Source organism: Geotrypetes seraphini, chromosome 7 (assembly GCF_902459505.1).
Source record: "Geotrypetes seraphini chromosome 7, aGeoSer1.1, whole genome shotgun sequence".
Taxonomy (NCBI): domain Eukaryota; kingdom Metazoa; phylum Chordata; class Amphibia; order Gymnophiona; family Dermophiidae; genus Geotrypetes; species Geotrypetes seraphini.
The window spans coordinates 22,968,194-22,992,911 of record NC_047090.1 but is presented as its reverse complement, the minus strand read 5'-3'; the positions used below and the strand labels follow the sequence as shown (position 1 = coordinate 22,992,911).

General features: G+C 47.8%; 2 protein-coding genes across 9 annotated transcripts in view; one reads left to right on the top strand and one right to left on the bottom strand.

Annotated features, from left to right (window-relative positions):
- HCFC2 (host cell factor C2) overlaps window positions 1-13,004 on the bottom strand; it is a 154,743-nt gene extending 141,739 nt beyond the window's left edge. For all 6 annotated transcript variants that reach the window (XM_033953353.1, XM_033953355.1, XM_033953354.1 and 3 more), the window contains exon 1: window positions 12,690-13,004. In XM_033953353.1, coding sequence (XP_033809244.1) covers window positions 12,690-12,999 — 310 coding nt within the window. In that variant the 5' untranslated portion in view covers window positions 13,000-13,004. The remainder of the gene's footprint in view (window positions 1-12,689) is intronic.
- Window positions 13,005-13,168: 164 nt separating this feature from the next.
- GLT8D2 (glycosyltransferase 8 domain containing 2) overlaps window positions 13,169-24,718 on the top strand; it is a 72,348-nt gene continuing 60,798 nt past the window's right edge. For all 3 annotated transcript variants that reach the window (XM_033953361.1, XM_033953363.1, XM_033953359.1), the window contains exon 1: window positions 13,169-13,462. The gene's annotated coding sequence lies outside the window, so the exon portion shown is untranslated. The remainder of the gene's footprint in view (window positions 13,463-24,718) is intronic.

Below are 24,718 nucleotides of genomic sequence, written 5' to 3'. Positions count from 1 at the left end.
TAAAGTGGATAAGTGTAAGGTGATACATGTCGGTAACAAAAATCTTATACACGAATACAGGATATCCGATGCAGTACTCGGAGAGACCCCCCAGGAAAGAGATTTGGGAGTACTGATTGACAAGTCAATGAAGCTGTCTGCGCAATGTGCGGCAGCGGCGAAAAGGGCAAACAGAATGCTAGGAATGATTAAGAAGGGTATCACAAACAGACCAGAGAAAGTTACCATGCTGCTGTACCGGGCCATGGTACGCCCCCACCTGAAATACTGCGTCCAGCACTGGTCGCTGTACATGAAGAAGGACATAGAGAAAGAGTCCAGAGAAGAGCGACTAAAATGGTTAGGGAGCTGGAGGAGTTGCCGTACAGTGAGAGATTAGAGAAACTGGGCCTCTTCTCCCTTGAAAAGACAGAGGGGACATGATGAAAACATTCAAGATAATGAAGGGAATAGACTTAGTAGATAAAGACAGGTTGTTCACCTTCTCCAAGGTAGAGAGAACGAGAGGGCACTCTCTAAAGTTAAAAGGGGATAGATTCTGTACAAACGTAAGGAAGTTCTTCTTCACTCAGAGAGTGGTAGAAAACTGGAATGCTCTTCCGGAGGCTGTTATAGGGGAAAACACCCTCCAAAGATTCAAGACAAAGTTAAGACAAGTTCCTGCTGAACCAGAATGTACGCAAGTAAGGCTAGTCTCAGTTAGGGCACTGATCTTTGACCTAAGGGCCATCGTGGGAGCGGACTGCTGGGCACGATGGACCACTGGTTTGACCCAGCAGCGGCAATTCTTATGTTCTTATGTGGTGCTTAAGTCTTGCAAATATAAGGCTTCCTACAAGTTCCGGTGGGTATGGGGAAATAACCCACTAGTCTTGGAATAAAGTGGGATTGTATAAGAATATATACAGCCATGTGAAAAAATTAGGACACCCCATTAAATATTCAGTTCTTTCTTAAGAAATGTTCTCATATCAATGTAAAATCTTTTTTTTATTTATCTCTGGATAAGAAAGTGATGTAATTGCCATTAAACAACAAAAATTGTCCTTGATTTACGCATGAAACAAAAGATATCCACATAATGTGTATTCTGAGAATAAATTAGGACACCTATACCCAAATAGCTAGTGTTACACCTTTGGCTGAAATAACTGCAGTGAGATGCTTCTTGTAGCCATCTACCAGTCTCTGACATCAGTCTGAGGAAAGTTTGGCCCACTCCTCAGTGCAGAATTCTTTCAGCTGGGAGATGTTTGAAGGGTTTCTTGCATGTACAGCCGTTTCAAATCTCCTCACAGCATCTAAATGGGATTAAGATCAGGGCATTGACTCGGCCAATCCAGGACTCTCCATTTCTTAAGTTTTCAGCCAGTCCTCGGTGGATTTACTGGTATGTTTTGGGTCATTCTCGTGTTGCAGGGTCCAGTTCGGCTTCAGCTTTAATTTTCTTATAGATAGTCTCACATGTTCTTCAAGCACCCTCTGATACACGGTAGAATTCATGGTGGATTCTATGATGGTGAGCTGGCTAGGTCCTGCTGCAGCAAACATCCCTAAACCATGACACTTCCACCTCCATGCTTCACAGTTGGTATGAGGTAATGCGCTGGTGCTTCAGTTTGATCTGAGCAGTGCTTTTGATTTAGTAGACCACTGCAAACTGTTGGAATTTTTGGATTCTTTAGGAATCCAGGGTAAAGTATTCTCATGGTTTAAAGCAGGGGTGTCAAACTCAATCACATAAGGGGCCAAAATCTAAAACACAGGCTAAGTTGCAGGCCAAATTTTTTATTAAGATACTTAGTTTTAGTAGAAGTATAGAGCCTTCCTCGGACACCTGTGGCACGGTCAGGCACTTGTGTGGAGCACCATGATCCAACCAAGATTTTACACTGGGAATGGGTCCTTCTGCCTGCAAATGGATACTGAGGCAACATGGTGAGGAGCTTGGAGCACTACTGGGAGTGGGGCAGCGCGTTCAGGTGCTTGGAGCACCACTGGGGATGCACAGTCACTGCAGGCCATATAAAACGGCCAGGTGGGCTGGATTCAGCCCCCCCCCCCCCCCGGGCCTTATGTTTGACATGTGTGGTTTAAAAGATTCCTGGAATCAAGACTCTATCAGTTAAATTTAAGAATGCAATCTCAGTAATTTGGAAAAATCCGTGTGGAATCCTGCAGGGCTCCCCACTTTCTCCTACACTTTTTAATGTGTACCTTCTTTCGTTGGGTTATTGGATGAGTAAATTGGGCTTGAGGTTGTAATATTAAAATAGTTATCCCATGTTGTAATACGTTATCCAACAGTACTCAATTTATTGAGTCTGTGCTAAATACGATGGAATCCTGGAGGCAGGAATTCAAGTTGAAATTAAATCAGGAAAAAACAAAATTCTTTTTTGTGTCATCACAAAAGATTATTCTTGAACCAATAATTAAGATCAATTCAGTATCATTTACAATAAGCCCTACAATTAAAATCTTGGGAGTTGTTTTTGATCAGTTGTTTTTGATCATGAAAAATCAGATAGACACAGTGGTTCAAAAGGGTTACTATACGTTATGGAAATTACATACCATCAGATCCTACTTTAATGCTACTGCTTTTACAATCTTAGTTCAGACATTACTTCTGACTATTCTAGATTACTGTAACATTGTATATTTGACAAGTACTGTGAAAAATTTGGCTAGACTGACCTTGGTTCAGAATACAGCAGTAAGAATGATCTATGGTCTGAGGAAGTACAACCACATGATCCCTTATTATTGTGAGCTGCATCAGCTCCCGGTTGAGGTCCGGATGATCTTTAAGTTGGGAAGCTTATATTATAAAAGTCGCTTTTGGTGCTGTTCCATTATACCTTGTTGATAGATTCATTATCATGGCACATGAGAAGAGTAGAAAATCTCATGCCCTATTTACATTCCCTTCAGCTAAGGGTTGTAAAAGTAAGAAACATCATGGGCATTGTCTTTCCTATTAGAGAATGACACAGGGAAAAAATCTGTCCCCGTCACTGTCCCCTCACTGGACCACCGTCCCCTTCACCGCCCTGTCCCCGAACCCGCCATCCACTTCACCGCCCCATCCCTGCAGCTTCCACCCTTCCCTCTCGCCACCTCACCGCCCTTCAGCGGTGAATCTCCCTCCCTCCTTTGTGGCGCTTTAGAAAAGAAACTGATGCCGGCGAAGCCTGCCTGTGCCGCCCTTCTCCTCTGACAATTGTCATTTTATAAACACAAATAAAACAGAGCAAGGTTCAACAAAACCCATTTCCCCTCCCTTTCACAAATATCCCCTTCACTATTGTGAAAACTGAACAAACCAAATTACTACAGAATGCTACATAGAAAAATCAAGCTAACAGAATACTTTAGTCACACATGGCAAGAATAATGTTAGGGGAGTGCAACTAGGGCAACTGCCCCCTGGTTAGAGAGAGAGCCCTAAGCCAGCTGGAAGCTAAAGAAGCACAGCCTGGACTTTGCGGTCCCCAGTTATGTCTAATACCAGCTCTAGCAGGATACATATTTCAAATCTGAAATATTCTAATCACAAAATATAAAATAAATTACTGTATTTTTTTTCTTTTTGTTGTCTGGTAATTTTGTTCTTCAAATCGCATTTGTCTCAGGCTTTGATTTTAGGTTCCTTCTGTCTTCATCGTGGCATGGCTGGCTCCTGAAGGTAAAATAGGCACAAGAGGAGCTGGGGAGAAGATGCTGAGTCTGACACGGGTGCAATTTTTTTTTTACCACAGGAAGAAGACTTTTCACAGCTCCCATGAGGCGGTAAAAGGTCTTGTCCCCATTCCCGCAAGGCGGTGAAAGGTCTTGTCCTCATTCCTGCGGTAAACCAGTTGCAAATGTCTCCATTCCTGCAGATTTACTGCGGTGACCCGCAGTTTACCATGGACCATGGTAAACAGTCACTGTGTCATTCTCTATTTCCTATCAAGCAGCTTATTACGACAAAGATTTCTGTCCATTATTGATTAGATCCACATCTTATGAACATTACAGAAAACTTTTGAAGACTTTTCTTTTTTCAAAATTCTTGGTTAACTAAATTTCTGTATATTATATTATTCCTGTATTTTCCCATAGTATAATCTTTTGTTAATCGCATTGAACTAAGGGTTATGCGGTGTAGAAATTTGCTATTATGTTATGTTCCTGGAATGTTGTATTTGGTATACGCCAAACATGTTCGCTTTTCTGGTGTCCAAATAATTCAATTTTAGACTAATCTGTCCATAGAATACTATTCCAGAAGTCCTGGTGTCTGTCTATGTTCTCTCTGGCAAACTTCAGTCCGGCCTTTATGTTTTTCTTAGAGAGCAAAGGTTTCCTCCTTGCACACCTCCCATGCAAGTTAAATTTGTGCAGTCTCTTTCCGATTGTAGAGGCATGCATTTTCACATCAACAGTAGCAAGAGCCTGCTGTAGGTCCCATGATGACATTTTAGGGTTTTTTGGAGACTTCTTTTAGCATCTTGTGGTCTGCTCTGGGGATCAACTTGCTTGGACCTGGGCATGTTAGCAGTTGTTTGGAAAATCCTCCACTTGTACACTATTTTCCATCGTGGAATGGCTAATGTCAAATTCTTTCAAGATCTTTTTAAATCCCTTACCAGACTTATAAGCTGCTGCAATCTTCTTTCTGAATGCTTCAGGCAGCTCTTTTGATCTCACCATGGTGTTCACTCTCACCGCAGCAGTCATGAGCACACCAAACTAAATGTCTGAGGTTTAAGTAGGGCAAACCTCCTTCAAAATGCTGAGTAACGATGTTCTAATCATGTGCACCTGATGTGATGTGATGTGCACCTGTATGTGATTTGAACCACTTTAAGTGGGAGGATATGTGGCGGTGTCCTAATTTATTCCTCAGTTAGAATACACATTTTGTGGATATCTTGTTTCATGAGTAAATAAAGGAAAATTTTTGTTGTGTATCTGCAATTACCTCACTTTCTTTTCCAGAGATAAATAAAAAGAAGATTTTACATCAATATGTGAACATTTCTTAGGGTGTCCTAATTTTTTCACATCCTATATAATAAAAGCCTAAGCGCACATAGGATTTTGTGTTCCCTGCCGTTGTGGTGTGTGATCCGAACATTCTGGCCACTCCCTTCCTCCCGCCCTCACTCACCATGGAAGCCAGGCAAGCTCTCTCCCTGCCCATGTCCTCGGCAGGGAACACACCTCCCGCCCTCACTCGCTGCTGCTGCTGCTGCCGCTGCTACTGATCCTCCTCTTCAGAGCAGCCTGCGATGGTGGGTGGCTTTAGCGAACCTCGCAGACCGCTCTCCAACCTCGGTAGCACGTTCCCTCTGACACAGGGAGAGAGACAGACAGAAAGAAAGACAGACAGACAAAAGGGTGCCAGGAGAGAGAGAGAAAAATAGCAGGAGGGAGAGAGAGACAGGAAGAAAGAGACAGGAGCAGGGAGAGAGACATAAATAAAGAAAGACAGACGGGCATATATTCTAGCACCCATTAATGTAACGGGCTTAAACACTAGTGACTGTATATTATCTTTAATTTCAAGTATTATAAGGGTCATTCCATTTCAAGTGGACCAATACTGAAAACCACCCACGCTCTGTGAATGGGAGAGCCATTCACAGAGCGGCGCAGGACAAGGCAGGAAGTGAGAAACTCGCACCTGCCTGCTTGCCGCTCTGCCGCTTGGAGAGAGAAAGCAGGAGAGAAGGGCAGGAGGCTGAAAACTCCTGCCCTACAGCACTGGACCGCCATTCACAGAGCAGCAAGGCAGGAAGCAAAAAAGTTGTGCCTGCCATTTTGTCGCTCCAACTGCTGCTGCCTGGGGAGAAAGCCGGATGGAAGGGCAGGAGGCTCAAAGCTCCTGCCCTACAGTGCCCTACAGTGCTGGACCACCGGAGGAGTTAAGGTAAGGGGGGCTAGGTCCTGGGTCCACTCCTTTTCAACATATTCATAGGGGATCTGACTCAAGGGCTTCAAGGTAAAATAACACTATTCGCCGATGATGCCAAGCTATGTAATATAGTAAGTGAATGCAGTTTACAGAATTATATGGCGCAGGACCTGCTTACATTGGAAAGTTGGTCCTCAACCTGGCAGCTAGGCTTTAATGCTAAGAAATGTAAGGTCATGCACCTCGGATGCGGAAATCCATGCAGGACGTACTTCTTGAACGGAGAAACTTTAACTAGGACTTCAGCAGAACGAGATTTAGGAGTAATCATCAGTGCAGACATGAAAACTGCCAATCAAGTGGAGAAGGCTTCATCTAAGGCAAGGCAGATATTGGGTTGTATAAATAGAAGTTTCATCAGCCGAAAGCCTGAAGTCATAATGCCGTTGTACAGGGCCATGGTGAGACCTCATCTGGAGTACTGTGTGCAATTCTGGAGGCCACATTACGGTAAAGATGTGCGCAGAATTGAATCGGTTCAGCGGACGGCCACCAGGATGATCTCAGGGCTCAAGGGTCTCTCGTACGAAGAGAGACTAAACAAATTGCAGCTCTACACTCTCGAGGAACGTAGGGAGAGGGGAGACATGATCGAAACATTTAAGTACCTCACAGGACGTGTCGAAGTGGAAGATGATATTTTCTTTCTCAAGGGACCCTCGGCTACAAGAGGGCACCCGCTCAAACTCAGGGGCAGAAAATTTCATGGCGACACCAGAAAGTATTTCTTCACAGAGAGAGTGGTTGATCATTGGAACAAGCTTCCAGTGCAGGTGATCGAGGCAGACAGCGTGCCAGACTTTAAGAATAAATGGGATACCCATGTGGGATCCCTACGAGGGTCAAGATAAGGAAATTGGGTCATTAGGGCATAGACAGGGGGTGGGTAAGCAGAGTGGGCAGACTTGATGGGCTGTAGCCCTTTTCTGCCGTCATCTTCTATGTTTCTATTACACTTGTCATGATCTTCATGACCAGTGGCAGTAGGTATATGAAAATGCATGGATACAGGGAAGGTGATCATAAAACAGTAACAATCTGAACTTAACTGTGAAACTTTATGTACCTTGTTCATTTGCATACAACATGGTATGTGTTAAACATGCCTCTTTTCAATATTACAAGTCTCCCCTAACCCCGAAAAAGGGTGAAGGGAAGAGACAGCCCGAACAATAAACTACCACACAAATTTTTTAAAGTGAACGGGAAGCCCTCAGTTATACAGCTTGCAATGGGAACACACCCCTAATACACCAGCTGTCACATGCATACACCCAAAAGGGTATTATCTGTGAAACATCCCCGGGCTAACTGAATTCAACGTGATAAACTAGTGCACAAACCAGTGTGCTAAAAGTGAAAAAAATAATACATAAATTCATCAATAAATAAATTGCCTCATTTTGATCCAAGATCGCCGACGGTCCCGGACGCTGAGTAGCACGCCGGAGAAGACTGATTGGAAAATTTTCTTTTTGGAGCGATTACTTACTTGAGATGCCGAAGAGGAGAGGCCGCAGTGCCGCTGGAGCCTCGCGGCGTTCAATGGTCCCCTCTTTCAGCAATATTGAAGAGCTCCTGCGTCGGATGCAGGATATCCCGGCAGCGTCGGCACCCCCCTCCCCCCTGGAGACGCCTCAGAGAGGCGGAAATGAGGTGATCTCCTTGGGGCTAGAGACTACGCTTAGCCCAGACGCTAGGGCAACTCCCCCACCTCCTCAGGTTACCAGCTCCCCACGAGTGGAGGAGCTCCCGGAAGGAGGCAAGCACCTACCCTCGGAGGCCAGGAAAAACAGAGAGGGGAGGTGGAGATGGACTCCCTGAGTTTTCAGGTGAGCCCAAGAAGTACAGAGGATTTGGAAACATCAGGGATCATTTCAGCCCAGCAGAAGGATTGCCAGAATCAGCTGATAACCGGTGAGACTATTCAAATTTCCAATCTTTCATATGTTATTGAAAAACCCAGAGAAGTAACACTGGACTCAATCTGGGATTTAGTTGCTGACCTAGCCAAGTCTGTTAAGCCCCAGCTTTTGCAGCTGGAAAATAAAATTACTCTTCAAGAAAATGATATAAAAAATATAAAAGTTGAAATTGATGAATCCAAGAACTTAATTGTGAATATACAACAGGAGTTAAAAGCATCAAAACAGCTTAATAAAGCAATGGTAAAAGATAACACAAGTTTGCGCAGAAAATTGGAAACTTTGGAGAACTTTTCTCGTAATAATAATCTCCGCTTGATTAATTTTCCTAAGATAGCCTCTGTGACACCTAGAGATATGTTGAAACGTTATTTGGTAGAGATTTTGGGTATTCCAGAGGATACATTACCACCATTTACACAAGTATATTACCTACCAATGAAAACTACTAAATTACCACTTAAACAACAGGAGGACAATCAACCACTTAATGTTTCAGCAATCTTGGAACTTTCGGACAGAGAGCTTGCATCTCCGGCAACATTGCTTCTTACGGTGGCTCTTGCGCCAGATAAAAACTGGTTGCTTAGATTGTACTTTAGAAATAAAATGAAAGAATTTCTTGGACATAAAATATTAATGTTCCCAGATTTGGCGCGGGAAACCCAGAGAAGAAGGCGAGAATTTCTTTTGATGAAGCCAGGTGTTATATCTCTTGGAGGGACTTTTTTCCTACGACACCCTTGCAAATGTGTAATACAGTACCATATGAAGAAATATGTATTCTTTGAGCCATTCCAGTTGACAGCTTTTCTGGCAGGAACTCGACTGGATGGATACTTGATTTATAAAATGTAAAATTTGATAAATATAAAATAAAAAAAATAAATAAATAAATTGCCGAGGCTGTCTCTGCCCCTCATCCAAGGGTACAGGAGTGTCCAAAATCAGCCAAGCAGGCACAATCACGAGCTAAACAGACTACCGTATTTTCACTCATATACCGCGCACCCGTGTAAAACGTGCACACGGGTATAGCGCGCGGGAAACTGTAATTTATGTAAATAAATTTTTATATACAGCGCACACCCGTATACCGCGCATGCCGCCCCGACTCTCCCGTCTCCGCCCGACTCTCCTTTCGCCCGCCCCGACTCTCCTCTGGCCACCCCGACTCTCCTTTCCCCCTTGAAGTCCTGTCCCCACCCTGAAAGCCTGATGCCCCCCCCGACGTCCGATTCACCCCCCGCAGGACAGCTCGCACCCCCACCCCGAAGGACCGCTCGCATGCACTCGCACCCGCCCCGAAGGACCGCTCGCACGCACTCCCACCCGCATCCCCACCCCGAAGGACCGCTCGCACCTCCACAGCCTCCCGACCCCCCCCTCCATCACGTAGAAGCTCCTACTGTTGTCCTGGTGCTTCCTCTTCCGGCGGTCCCGCCCTTTCTCTGATGTCAGAGAAAGGGCGGGACCACCGGAAGAGGAAGCAGCGCAGACGCAGGGCTCACAGAAGGGCCGGGACCGCCAAGAGGAAACAGCAGGACAATGGTAGGAGCTTCTACATGATTAGGGGGGTCGGGAGGCTCTGGGGGTGCGAGCGGTCCTTCGGGGTGGGGGTGCGAGCGGTCCTGCAGGGGGGTGAATCGGACGTCGGGGGGGGGGAACTATGTAAAAAAAAAGTTGTAAAACGCGCTCACGCGTATAACGCGCAAGGTTATGCACGGTTTGTAAAAATCGTGTATAACGCACACATTATATGCGTGAAAATACGGTACTGGAGGTACTTAGCTTCTCCATAGAAGTAGAAATGTAGCCAACCAAGTTGAGCCTTAAACTTGTCGCAGTTTGTTGTGACAGATTTTGACTAGTTCATCATCTGCTATAGTTCCAGAACAAAAGTAGAAAGAGACTTCAGATTTTTATCACAGATTATCCTTGCACTGGACACTACACTCTAAAATTTGAAGCAATTCAGTATGAATAGCTGCATCAGAACATTCCTTCAAATTTTGCACCGTTGACACAAGGGCTGAAATTTGTTCATTTTCAGGGTCAATTATATAAAAAAAGAGTCTGCCTGATTCTTTTTCTAATTAGTACCTCAGGTTTGACCAAACATGACAAGCTGCTGAAATTGCTGGATGTATGCAGAATTTTGCTGAAATACTTAAGAGGTCACAAATGAGTTTCATTTATCCAAACATTAGTTCATGCTGGTCAGTTTAGCCTAAGGGCCAACCAGCTTCCAAAGCCACCATTTCCAGATGGATCCACATGACCATTTTATCCACCTATATCCATTATGACATCCATTATTATAAACAGAAACCCCAATAACTCTAACCAGAAAACACGGTATAGCAAATACTAACAAGATAACGTAACTACACAATATTTGGAGGTAAGCAATCAGCACTGTAGCATTAACCATAACTATGAATACTGGCAAAAATAAAATCGTGCATCACAAATTAAGTTTTGGCTCCAAATCAGCTCATTCATTTATCTCATTCAAATATGTATTTGTAATGAATCAATTCTCACTGCTTTCTTTATTCATGGCAGCATAAATCAAGTAATAATAAAACAAAAAAAGTATTTCTTGGCAATTGAGAGCTTGTCTTACAGCGATCGCTCATTTCAGTATTTAACAAAATTGATGTTAGTGTTACTGACAAGATAACAGTGACAGTATGCAGCAATCATTCCAACTGTACTGTACTCATTTGATGAAAAACTACAAGACACCACACATTCCCAAGCATGTGCAGAAGCTTTAAAAGTGCCATTGCCACTTTAAACAAACAAGATTCATTGCAAAATGTTTATATAATTACCATGTCTACTTAATTACATCAAAGCAAAAAACAATTTGACTAAACTTGCACAAATTATAGTAAAGGCTAGTGTCTCCGCCCTATACATATGCTACCATAAACAACAGAAAAATACCTTGAAGAACGCTGTAATTACAAAAGAACTACCATGACAAAGGAAAGGGGTGAGATTTAATATACTGCCTTTCTGCAGTTATAATCAAAGTGGATCACATATTATATGCAGGTACTTATTTTTTGGTACCTGAGGCATAGACACAAGGAGCTGCAGTGGGAACAGTGTCCCTAGTTCTCAGGCCACTACACAAGTTTTAAGAAAAACATTAACATCTTTGTATTCTGCAGCTACTTCAGCGTTAGCAGTTCCTTCTCAATGACAACTGAATTTGGAAACAGAAAGGAAGAACTCATTTTCCTGTGCAGGCCCTATAGAATGAAACAGAATCCCGACATCAGGACCTGTTCCAGTTTAAATAACTTTTGAAACATCATCAATTTTGTCTGATGGCAGTAGCTTTGATATTTTTTCTTGTGTGTTTATTATGGTATTTTCTGCTTATTGTATATGCTTTAATTATGTATGTTTTTAACTATTTAAAATATTATCAGCCTAAAAACTAGGCGGCTTTGATAAAGGCAGAATATAAACAGCAAATTGTAGCTATAAACTATAACATATCCAATACCAAAATACAAAATCTATGTTACAGCAGGATGAAACATAATCAAGTGCAGCTGTGCTAACCCACTCCCATGAAAAACCACATGAATTAAAAAAAAGAAAGAAAAAGAAAATATTCAATAACAATGTTTTAAACACCAACACAATGTACTACTACATGTAAGTATTTCTTTAATAAGTATGACTCAGGGGCTGGAGAAAAATCTGAACAACATTCATTTCATTGTTAAACAGTGACAGTAAGAGGGTGTATGGTAACAATTTGTATGATGCCCACACATGGAAGCTGTGGCTACTGTCACCTCATTTTAACTTATTGTTTAATCTTTTAAAACAGGGGTGTCCAACCTTTTGGCTTCCCTGGGCCGCATTGGCCGAAAAAAAATGTTTCTGGGACCGCACAAATGGGCAAACGCTGCAGCAAGACTGAGGAGGGAGCCGGCAAGACGGTAAGCAGGGGGGGGGGGGGGCAGTAAAGGAAAACACTGCATCGCCCTCGGACTGGGACCCCACAAAATGCTTCACAGGGCCGCAGGTTGGACACCCCTGTTTTAAAAGCTGAATATACGGTGACCCAGTTTCCAGAGAGCACGGCAAAGTTCTGACCTTTTCGTGCTTTTTGAACACCCCGGTCTACACAGTGTTTTGCTTCCCAGTATGCCTGAAACCAGAACGTCAAGCACCAAAACACCTTTGGAAGCCACGGAAACTGCACCTTTGTTAAAGGAATAATAGACATTCCTGTAATTTTCAAGAACGCTCTCACCCCTGGGTCCTATGAAACCTTTGCTACTCACAGTATGTGTATCGTAAAAACATGGCTTTTTAAGAAATCCGTACCAGGAGTCCAGAGAGACAACAATTTTAATGGTCAGACTGTATGAACAATTTGATAACTTTATGTAGCATGTATAACTCTTTGTAACATATTTTAACTCTATACAAAATTCTATTTAACAATATGTTGCCTGTAACCCGCCTATAACTCTAATTAATAAGGATTTGGCGGGATTATAAGACTGCACATAACCCCTAACATATACAGGGCTGGCAGGAAGCCCGGGCAGCTACAGCTGGTGGCTGAAACCGCTGACGGCAACCTTATCACTTCAACCCCCAGCCCTTGTACAAACACGTCCAGGAACTAACCGAAGCCGGAAGCCTGCAGCGGCCAGGCAGGAAAACTCAACTTCCTCCCCAGCGGCTTAGGAGCTGCAGAAGTCCCGGCGCCGGCCCTGTCCGCCCACCCTCGGCTCTTCCCCCCCCTCCGTTACCTGTGTTATACACGTGCAGCTCGTCGGCAATGCCCTCGTTGCCGCCGCCAAAAATGATCATCAGCTCGCGGATAGCCACGGCTCGGTGCCCGTGGCGGGAGCGGGGCACCGGGCCGCTGAACGATAGAACCCGCCTCCAGTTCAGCAGGCTGGGAGCCGCCATCTTCCCGCCCCCGAGCAGATACCAGAGCCAGCCTCCCCTCCCACAATGCAATGGGGCGCCAGAAAAGGGAGGGAGGAGAGCTGAGGACTCGGGTCTCCATGGGCACGCGCGAGGTGAACCGGGGAAGCTGCGGGCGCGGGTCTCCATGGATACGGGAGCGAGGCTAGGGAGTTTCTGGGCTACTGTGGCTTTCAGAGTAGTTTGGGGGGGAGGGCACGCATGCCCCCCCCCCCTACGTAAACGGACAAACTCCTCCACAGAACAGAGTAGAGCTCGTGTTTTGTATTAATCGTCCCAGTTCTCCCTTTTCTTTTTACCACTGCACAGAGCATCTTAGAAGTTTTGTAAATCATGAAGTTCTTGCAGTCTCTCACCTTTGCACTTTTTTTTCGTCTCTTCTTCGGGGTCTGCTCATAAAATGGCCATGGTGGAGGGTGCAAACAGGGCAATTGTCCTGGGCTATCATGCCACAGAAGACCCCTTTATTTCACCTATTTTCTTCATTTGGATCCAGTCTAGTTTTTGAAAGACATTTTTGGTTTTAATAGCCTGTTTTACATCACCATTTAAGCATGAAAGCAGAGTTGTGTTCCTTCACTGATCTTTTCTAGTAAGTGGAACTGTATTTGGTCTTGAGCTTCTAAGAGAGTGTTTTTAAACAAAGTCCAAACTGTATGCAAATTACACACTTTTACAGTTGCTCTTTTTATGCTTTTTTTTACCGTTCTCATTTTATCAAAGTATCCCTTTAGAAAGTTAAATGCTAGGCCAGTTCTTTTCCTTGTTGTTCCTCCCCATCCCATAATTATATAAAATTTTATTATATTATTACCACTGTTGTAGAAGCAGCCCTATTATTGATACCTCTCAGATCAAATTCTGTTTTGTAATGAGGTTGAGATCTTTCTAGAGCAGTTTTCCCTTGACAGTTTTAATACTAGCTGTGCCATGCAGCAATCATTTATGGTGCTTTTATACCCTTGCTTTTTGGCTGAGATGTAAAACATATGGGAGTGAGGAGGCCCATTGCCTAGCCAAGGAGACAGTCCAGGGGCTATGACTGACAACAGGAAGTAGGGCCCACAAAGATGGCATTACTGGCCAGTCCACATCCCTCTCTGATGATGTAGCTGCACTTCAATGGGTCTCTAGAGCAGTGTTCTTCAACCTTTTGACCAGTGGAAATAAAATAATTATTTTGTCGACCAGCACTTGAAGAACACTGGGCTAAGTTGTGGGCCAGACCCCGCCCATCTCCACCCAATCTCCGCCCCACCCCCATAATAGTACTAATTGTAACACCATTTATCCCAGGACAAGCAGGCATGATATTCTCACATGTGGGTGACGTCATCTTGATTGAAGATTTAAGTTTGCTCTGCTGCTCCACGCATGCGTGCCTTCCTGCTCCACTAGGGGGCGCATCCCCTCGTGGTCTCCAGTTCAAAATTTTCCGCTGAGGCTAGAAGTCGTGTTTTTTCAGGCTCTGCCCCAACTGCCTTCTAGCACCGCGATTTTTTCTTGTTTTTTCTCGATTTAGTAGCTGTGCGCGAGTTTTTTCTTGTTTCAACTGTTCTTGCTTCGTTTTCCACCGACCCGGAGGCTTCCGGGTCCCCGTGGCCGCGTGGCTATTCGAGCCGCGGTCAGTTTCGATCCTATGTCCCGGCCTTTGACCAGCTTTAAAAAGTGCTCCCGGTGCGAGTGGCTTCTTTCCATCACAGACCCGCATCGCCGGTGCATCCTCTGCCTGGGGGCCGCTCATCCAACCGACTCCTGCCCCCAGTGCGCTACTTTCCAGAACCGGGCCCTCCGTCGAAGGAAAGCCCGCATGGCGGATCTTTTCGCCCCGGACCAACCCTCTACCTCGGCCTCGAGGTCGGCCCCGGCCTTGACCTCGGCCCCGAATACCTCGGCATCGCCTCGAGACTCGAATCCGAAGTCCTCGGGACAACAGAAGACCTTGGCTCCGGGTAAGTCCCCTCTTCCCTCTTCAGGTTCTATACCAGCAAAGAAACCAGCCTCGGGGACGCCGGCGACGCATGGCGGAAGCCCCATGCTTACAACCCCGGCGAAGCCCTCCAAGCCTTCGGGCCGTGCCTCCACCACACGGGAATACTCTGATACGAGGTCGCCCCCGGTGGAGTGCACCGAGGCAGTGGACATGCCCTCGATGCTGTTCGTGCCCGTTTTCCAGGACCTACTCCGAGCGATGATCTCGTCGGAGCTGTCCGCTGCAATGGCCCATTTGCAACCGGCCTCGACCTCGACCCCGCATGTGCCAGACCAGCCTGAGCCTCGCGTTGAGCCATCTCGAAGAAAAGCGCGCAAGCTTCGCCGCATTCCATCCTCCTCGGACTCCTCACCGAGGCACCCGAGGCGCTCTCCCTCCACAGACCGCCGCGGTGCAAAACGTAGTGCTAAAACCTCGAACCGCCATGCCTCCAAGAAAGCCTGGGGTTCCCCCACTCCACCTCGTACGGGACCGCTAAGGGTGGCTGAGTTATCACTCTCCAACCCGCGCATCCTCCGAACTCCCCCTCGGACCGGGACCCCGACCCGAGGTTGCAGGTTGTCACCGAGGGAGTCCGGGTCGAGGTCACCAATTCAACATCGATCGGTATCTCGAACCCCGACATCGTCTCCGAGGGGCTCCTCGAGACGTCGGAGATCTACGACCCCGGAACACTTTCACAGTACTTCCCCGGTCTCGGAGCGTGGATCGGAGCAGGAACCTCGATACTCGAGGGAAGCCTCCCCATCCTTCTCCACCCGACGGAGGTCTCGTTCACCGACCCCGCACGGGGCCTCGGGAACATCTCGCCCATCCTTCACTCGCTTTGTCCAGGACATGGGCCACGCTTTGGACTTAGACCTCCAGTCCGACTCCAGATACTCTAAGGAATACCTAGCGGTCCCTGCGCTTACCGCCTAACCCGGTACTCCAACAGGCCTTCTTCAGGAACCTGGAGACCCCCTACATGGTCACGGCCGTACCCTCCAAAATGGAGGCCAAGTACCGCACAGTACCCTACCCGGGATTCGAACAACCGCAGCTCTCCCACCAGTCGCTGCTAGTAGAATCCTCCTTGAAAAAGGCCCACCCATCCCGGGTCTCAGCCGCGGTCCCCCCAGGCCGAGAAGGCCGAACCCTAGACAAGTTCGGCAGGAGACTATATCAGAATGCCATGATGGCCTCTAGGGTGCAAAGCTACACTTTCACCTTCACATCCTACCTCAAACACCTCATTGGACTATTGAGAGCCTTTGAGACTGACCTACCGGCCTCCCGCCAAGGAGCGTTTGGCCTACTCTTAGAGTCCCTCTCCAACCTGCGCCTCCATCTATTCCACGGCCTATGATGGCTTCGAACTCTCCTCCAGAGAGGCGGCCTTTGCTATCGCCATGCGCCGACTAGCCTGGCTGCGCCTGGTCGACATGGACCCCAACTTACAGGACCGGTTGGCTAACCTACCCTGCGTGGGAAAAGAACTGTTCGATGACACGATCGAGGCGGCCACAAAACGCCTCTCCGAACACGAACGCTCATTTGCCTCCCTCGTCCGGCAAAAACCTAAACCGCCCGTGCCCAGGCTGTTTAGGGCCCCTCCACGCCGCTACCCACAAAAATCCACCCCTCCCTTCTCGCGGCCTCCACCCAGGCGGCCGCAAGCCCACCACCGGGCCATGCCCAAGTCCCAACCGCCTGCGGCCTCCAAACCATCTCCGTCCTTTTGACGAGATTCGCAGAAGGGGGCGGGCCCCCTCCGCCATAGTCCCAGGCCTCCTTCCCATCGGAGGTCGCCTCAAAGCCTTTTACCCTCGCTGGGAACAAGTCACGTCGGACGCATGGGTCCTTGGCGTGATCTCATCAGGATACTCTCTCAACTTTCGGGCCATTCCTCCAGACAACCCCCCAAGGAATTGCCCTCCCAACCGGACGCAGCTACCCCTACTCCTCTCCGAGGCTCGAGACCTGCTTCGCCTCAGGGCAGTGGAGGAGGTTCCCCCCGACCAACGGGGGAAGGGCTTCTACTCCCGTTACTTCCTGGTACCGAAAAAAATGGGAGACCTACGCCCAATACTAGACTTGAGACGCCTCAACAGATTTCTAGTACGGGAAAAATTTTGGATGCTTTCCCTACCGACCCTCTACCCCCTGATCGACGAGGGCGACTGGCTCTGCTCCCTCGATCTGAAGGAGGCGTACACACATGTCTCAGTACACCCCGCCCACCGCAAGTTCTTGTGTTTTCAGGTAGGGGACTGGCATCTACAATACCGAGTCCTCCCCTTCGGCCTAGCATCATCACCTCGGGTCTTCACCAAATGCCTCGTGGTGGTCGCAGCAACCTTACGCTCCCAGGGCCTCCAGGTATTCCCCTACCTGGACGACTGGCTGATCAAAGCCCCGTCCAGGGAAGGGGTTATCTCAGCGACCCAACAGACTATTACCTACCTACAAAGTCTGGGGTTCGAAATAAACTTCCCAAAATCCCAACTACGCCCCTCGCAGTCCCTACAGTTCATCGGGGCCACGCTGGATACGGTTCGCCTCCGTTCCTTCCTCCCCCCTCCGCGCCTAGAGGCGTTAGTAAGTCTGAGTCGAAGGATCTCTCTGCTGACCTCGGTATCAGCCCGACAGATGATGACTCTCCTAGGCCACATGGCCTCCACCGTCCATGTCACACCCTTCGCCCGCCTCCATCTGAGAATACCTCAATGGACCCTGGCCTCTCAATGGCGTCAAGACCGGGACCAGATCGACCGTCCCGTGACAGTGACTCCTTCCTTGCAAAGATCGCTCCGCTGGTGGACCGACTCTTCAAATCTTTCCAAAGGTTTACTCTTCCTTGCCCCTCATCACAGCAAGGTACTCACCACGGACTCGTCAGAGTACGCTTGGGGAGCCCATCTGGACGGCCTACGCACGCAGGGGATGTGGTCAGCGGAAGACCGCCGCTGCCACATCAACGTACTAGAGCTCCGGGCTATCTATCTCGCAGCTGTAGCTTTTCAGCATCTGCTCCACGACCGGGTGGTCCTCATCCGAACCGACAACCAGGTAGCAATGTACTATGTAAACAAACAAGGAGGAACAGGGTCTTGGTCCCTCTGTCGGGAAGCCCTGCGCCTCTGGAAATGGGCAATCTCCAACAACACCTTCCTTCGAGCGGTGTACATACAAGGAGAACAAAACTGTCTGGCGGACAGACTCAGCCGCCTCCTCCAGCCACACGAGTGGTCACTGCACTCTCAAACCCTACGACAGGTGTTCAAACAGTGGGGGACACCTCAAATAGATCTGTTCGCATCCCCCCACAATCACAAACTGCCTCTCTTCTGCTCCCGGATGTACTCCCCAGACCGGCTCGAGACCGATGCCTTCCTCCTCGACTGGGAGGGAAGGTTCCTATACGCGTTCCTGCCGCTTCCTCTGATCCTGCGGACGCTCGTCCACCTGAAAACAGTACAAGCCACCCTGATCCTGATCGCTCCTCGCTGGCCACGCCAGCCTTGGTTTTCCCTTCTACTTCAACTCAGTGTCAGAGATCCACTGCCTCTGCCTCGGTTTCCCTCTCTACTATCACAGGGTCAGGGTTCGCTGTTACATCCCAATCTTCAATCTCTTCATCTGAATGCTTGGTTTCTTTCCCCCTGACTTCTCTCCCCGTGACTCAATCAGTCAAGGAGATATTGGAGGCCTCTAGAAAGACCTCAACGAGAACCTGCTACTCCCAAAAGTGGACCAGATTCTAAGCCTGGTGCTCCTCTCACAACCAAGACCCGGTGTCGGTCCCCGTCCCCCTGGTCCTTGACTATTTACTTCAATTATCTCACTCCGGCCTAAAGACCAACTCCATTCGAGTACACCTCAGTGCGATTGCAGCCTTCCATCAGCCCCTGGAAGGGAAAGCCCTCTCGCTCCACCCCCTAGTCTCTCGCTTCATGAAGGGTCTTCTGAATGTCCACCCTCCTCTCAAACCTCCTCCGGTGGTTTGGGACCTTAATGTGGTTCTGGCTCAACTAATGAAACCTCCATTTGAGCCCCTAGACAAATGCCATCCAAAATTCCTCACTTGGAAGGTGATTTTCCTGCTTGCGCTCACTTCCGCTTGGCGGGTTAGTGAGCTACAAGCTCTAGTGGCGGACCTACCCTTCACGGTATTCCATCACGACAAGGTGGTACTCCGCACTCATCCAAAGTTCTTACCTAAAGTAGTGTCTGATTTTCATCTCAATCAGTCCATTGTCTTACCTGTGTTTTTTCCCAAGCCCCACTCTCATCCCGGAGAAGTGGCGCTCCACACTCTTGACTGTAAGAGAGCGTTGGCCTTCTACCTCCAACGCACTCAACCACACCGGAAAGTCCCACAATTGTTTTTGTCCTTCGACCCAAACCGGTTAGGTCACCCAGTCTCCAAGCGCACCTTGTCCAACTGGCTGGCCGATTGCATCTCCTTCTGCTACGCTCAGGTTGGTCTCGCACTGCATGGTCGAGTAACGGGACACAAGGTCCGAGCGATGGCAGCCTCCGTAGCGTTCCTCAGGTCCACACCTATTGAGGAAATCTGCAAGGCTGCCACGTGGTCTTTGGTTCATACTTTCACCTCCCATTACTGTCTGGACTCACTGTCCAGGAGCGATGGCCGGTTCGGCCAATCGGTTTTGCGAAATCTATTTGCTTAAATTGCCAACTTCCCTCCATCCCTTTTCAGTTAGCTTGGAGGTCACCCACATGTGAGAATATCATGCCTGCTTGTCCTGGGATAAAGCACAGTTACTTACCGTAACAGGTGTTATCCAGGGACAGCAGGCATATATTCTCACAACCCGCCCACCTCCCCGAGGTTGGCTTCTTTGCTAGTTAAGTGAACTGGAGACCACGAGGGGATGCGCCCCCTAGTGGAGCAGGAAGGCACGCATGCGTGGAGCAGCAGAGCAAACTTAAATCTTCAATCAAGTTTGCTTGAAAATGCTTCCGCATCGGGGCTCCGTAGATGACGTCACCCACATGTGAGAATATATGCCTGCTGTCCCTGGATAACACCTGTTACGGTAAGTAACTGTGCTTTTTGCCATTCATTTTCATAAATACACACATAATGATTAACCACAAAATTAAACTACACAAAGCACACTGTATGCTTCTCAATATTCATTCCTACCAGAACACAGATAACCCCATGCAAATATGGGACTAAAAACTAAAAGTACTAATATATATATAAACAAATCCTAAGATGTAAGACTCTGCATGCAGTACAACCCCAGAGGAAAAGAAACAAATGCATTTTTTCCTGAACAGACAGCAGATGTAAATCAATCACTAAATAAAAAAAATAAAATAATTCCCCCTGTTGTTGTCTCCCTCCCTCCATGCTGTGCCTTGCCTTCTGGCCTGCCCCCTTTATCTCCCCCCCCCCCCCCCGGTGTTATCTTCGGGCCGGCTCCCTCTTCCTCAGCACTGCAGTGCACAAAGCTGTGGACAGCAGCTCCTTGCGCATCCCGCACCTCATCTGGAAGCCTTCCCTAACCCTAATAGGTATAACTTGTGGGCAGATTGGATGGACCATTCAGGTCTTTATTTGCCGTCATTTACTATGTTACTATAAACATTAAGGCTAAGTAATCCAGAATCTCCATAGTTCTAGAAGATTCCACAATAGGGATACCCCAAACAAATCACCTATTAGTAATACTTCTCCTTTTACAGCTATGTTCTTAATGTCTGCTATTAAATCTCTGTCCACTTCTGTCTGTGAAGAAGGTCTATATATCACACCAATGTAAATACATTTTCCATTCCCTCTTTCCAGAATGACCCACAGTGCCTCTTCCTTACCCTGCAGATGGTGCAGCCACCATCAGATCCTGCAAGTGTGTGGGCTTTAATATGATCTTTAACATATAATGCCACTCCCCCTCCTTTTCTTCCTACCCTGTCTTTCCTGAGCAGATTATAACCCAGTATAACTATATCCCAGTCAGTGGTGTAGTGAGGGCAGGAGGCACCCAGGGCAGTGGTGCTCTCCTGCACCCTCCTCTCTGTGCCTCCCCACGCCTTCCTCTCCACACCCCCGCTTCTTCTGTGCCCCCACTCAAGCTCTCCCTTCCCCCCACCTCTAAATATTTGCCAGTATGAGTAGCTTTTCGCCAGCTTTGGATTTCCCTCTGATGTCACTTCCTGGCCCCTTGACTCAGAAGTGATTCAGAGGGGAACTAGGCTGGCGTGAGCAACAGGCAGAAGTTGCCCATGCTAGCGAAGATCTACAGAGGTACGGGGTGGGGGTGGGGGGCAGATATGGCATGGGTGTGGTGTGTCGGGGTGGGGCAGGGGAAGAGGTTCTTGTGCCCTCACTGACAATGACCTCTTCCATCACAACCTCTAGATCCAGAACCTTGTTTCCCATACTTTGAGTATCCTATATAATAAAAAGATAGCCGCGCATGCGCACTTACCTGCGTGTTTCCGTGACCTCTGATCTGTGATCAGTAGGTCTGTGGCCAGCAGGAGTGCGGATGCGGCGGCTAGACAATCGGGAAAGCGGAGAAACAGCACAGCCGGCGACTCCCCCCTCCCACCCTCACTCAGCGCTAAAACCACCACCGTCAAAGCCTCCTCCTTCTCACCCACGTTTAAATTGAGAAAAGCGTAGCACCGCGCTAATGCTGGCCTCGCTGTCTTCTGTCCACTGCGGCCCGCCCTCTCTGACTACTCCACTAGGGTTGGCCGCAGTAGATAGAAGACGCCGAAGCCAGCGGTAGTGCGGTGCAGCGCTTTTCTCAGAATTTAAACGCGACGGCTGAGAAGGGGGCGGCGGGAAATGTTGCTGCTGTACAGGGAAGTGTGTGTGTGTGGGGGGGGAAATGCTGCTTCTGCACAGGGAAGGCCTGGAAATGTTGCTGCTGTACAGGGAAGTGTGTATGTGGGGGGGGGAAATGCTGCTTCTGCACAGGGAAGGCCGGGAAATGTTGCTGCTGTACAGGGAAGTGTGTGTGTGGGGGAGGGGGGAAATGCTGCTTCTGCACAGGGAAGGCCAGGAAATGCTGCTGCTGCTGCACAGGGAAGTGTGTGTGTGGGAAATGCTGCGTCTGCACAGGGAAGGTTGGGAAATGCTGCTGCTGCACAGGGAAGTGTGTGTGTGTGGGGGGGGGGAAATGCTGCTGCTGCTGCTGCTCCACAGGGAAGTGTGTGTGGTGGGGGGGAATTCTGCTTTTGCACAGGGAAGGCCTGGAAATGCTGCTGCTTCACAGGGTAGTGTGTGTGTGTGTGGGGGGGAAATGCTGCTGCTGCACAGGGAAGGGTGGGAAATGCTGCTGCTGCACAGGGAAGTGTGTGTGTGTGGGGGGAATGCTGCTTTTGCATAGGGAAGGCCGGGAAATGCTGCTGCTGCACAGGGAAGTGTTTGTGTGTGGGGGAATGCTGCTTTTGCATAGGGAAGGCCGGGAAATGCTGCTACTGCACAGGGAAGTGTGTGTGTGGGGGGAAATGCTGCTTTTGCACAGGGAAGGCCGGGAAATGCTGCTGCTGCACAGGGAAGGGTGGGAAATGCTGCTACTGCACAGGGAAGTGTGTGTGTGGGGGGAAATGCTGCTTTTGCACAGGGAAGGCCGGGAAATGCTGCTGCTGCACAGGGAAGGGTGGGAAATGCTACTACTGCACAGGGAAGTGTGTGTGTGGGGGGAAATGCTGCTTTTGCACAGGGAAGGCCGGGAAATGCTGCTGCTGCACAGGGTAGTGTGTGTGTGTGGGGGGGGGGAAATGCTGCTGCTGCACAGGGAAAGGTGGGAGGGAAATGCTGCTGCTGCTGCTGCACAGGGAAGTGGAGGGGACGGAGAGGGAAAGGGGGCCTGGAAGCAATCTTGGTTTGCTTTGGGGGAGGGGAACAGAAGGGGGCCATGGAGAGACAAAAAGGCAGGCAGCACATTAGAACGAAAGACAGAAACACAGAAAGACAGCAGGCATTAGAATGAAAGACAGAAACACAGAAAGACAGACAGGGTGCCAGAGAGAGAACCAAAAAGAAAGAAGGACAGACAGCAGGAGGGAGAAAGACAGAAAGAAAGGAAGAGAGAGACAGGGGCAGGGAGAGACACAGAAAGTAAGAAAGAAAGACAGACAGATATATATTCTAGCACCCGTTAATGTAACAGGCTTAAACACTAGTTAGTATATACTGTACTACTTTCCAGACATTGCCCCCTTTTCCAATTTGCACAGAAGTATTTAGTGATTCACTTACCTGAGGGCTTATACTCACCTGTGGGCTTTGATCACCCTGCCCCAATGATTCTAGTTTGAAGCCCTCTTCACAAGGCTAGCCAGTTTGCTGCCGAAGACACTTTTTCCCTTTTTTTTAATATATGCACATTATCCCTGCTCGGTAGTCCTTGGAAAATCATTCTATTGGTCCAGGAAGCTGAAATGCTCTTAATGACATCATCCACACAACCATGCTTTCATCTCCAGGATGCAAGCTTCTCTGCCCTGGCCTTTACCTTCAACAGAGAGAATCAACGAGAATGCCACCTGCACACGTTGTTCTTTTATAGCCAAAGGTTTTTGTATATTGCCACCCTCCCACCCAACTTTAATAGAATCTATAATTCGCCATGTAATATCGGACCATGAATGGCCTATTAATTGCCAATGTCTTAACAAGAGAAGCTGTATCCCTTTCAGTACAAACTCGAGATTTATGTTAATTAAAGCTTACCAAGAATTTAGGTAAATTAATTAAAAATAACATTCAACTACCTCAATGAAAAATTAAAGGTTATCATACTACGTGTAGTGGGTGCCAGTGGTGTAACTTATCTATGACTGGTGACAGCTGGCAACATCTGGATGCAGGTTTAATATATTATGCTCAAGAAATTATGAATTGTGACTCCACACATGTTATTTACTTCATTCAGTGCCCATGTCATAATAACATAGTAAATGACAGCAAATAAAGACCTGAATGGTCTATCCAGTCTGCCCATTAGTTATATTTATAAAAAATACATGATTAAGTTAACTTGTCTCTTCTTTGATATTTCTGGAATTTACAGTCTATATGGCCCAGAAATATCAAAGAAAAGACAAGTTAATTTAATCATGTATTTTTAATGAGTATAACTAATGGGCAGACTGGATGGACTGTTCAGGTCTTTATCTGCCGTCATTTACTATGTTACTTTGACTTGGGCACTATGACTGGGTCAGCCAGGGTGGCCCCACAGTCCAGGCAACAGCAAACTAACTCCAGTGATGAAGAGCTCTCCGTCTTCTGCCACCCTTCTGCTGCCTTTCAAGGAGTCCAGAGTCTACACAAGGCCCAATAATGGCGCTAGCTTAACTGATGCAAAGTCTTCAAGTCTGTCCACTCATGAGGCCTTGTTGGTACCACCCCTCTTTTGCAAATGTGTCAAAGTGGGTGGAGCTGACAAGACCTTCCTGAGCGCATAGACGTGAAGGCTCTCGAAGTTAGCGCCGGTGCCGGGCCCTGCATGGAATCCAGATTCCAGGACAGGCAGTGGTAAGGCAGCAGAAGGAGGAAGGTTAGAGGAGGAGAAACAATTGACTTGATGGGTTGGGAGGAGGAGAGAAGGAGCAATGTTGGACTGATGGATGTGGGGAAATGGAGAGATTTGGTAAGGCTGGCTGGCTGGATGGTTGTGAAGAAATTCTGGATATGGATGGAAGAGAAGGGGAGAAGGGATATGCTTTTTATGGGATGGAGAGGAAGGGAAGAAAGAGGATGAAATGCACATGGACGGAGGAGAGGGAAGGTGAACTGAAGAGAAAATGAAGATATGCACATAGATGAAGAGGAAAAGAAGAGAGGAAAAAGGTGCACGTGGATAAAGTGAAATGGAA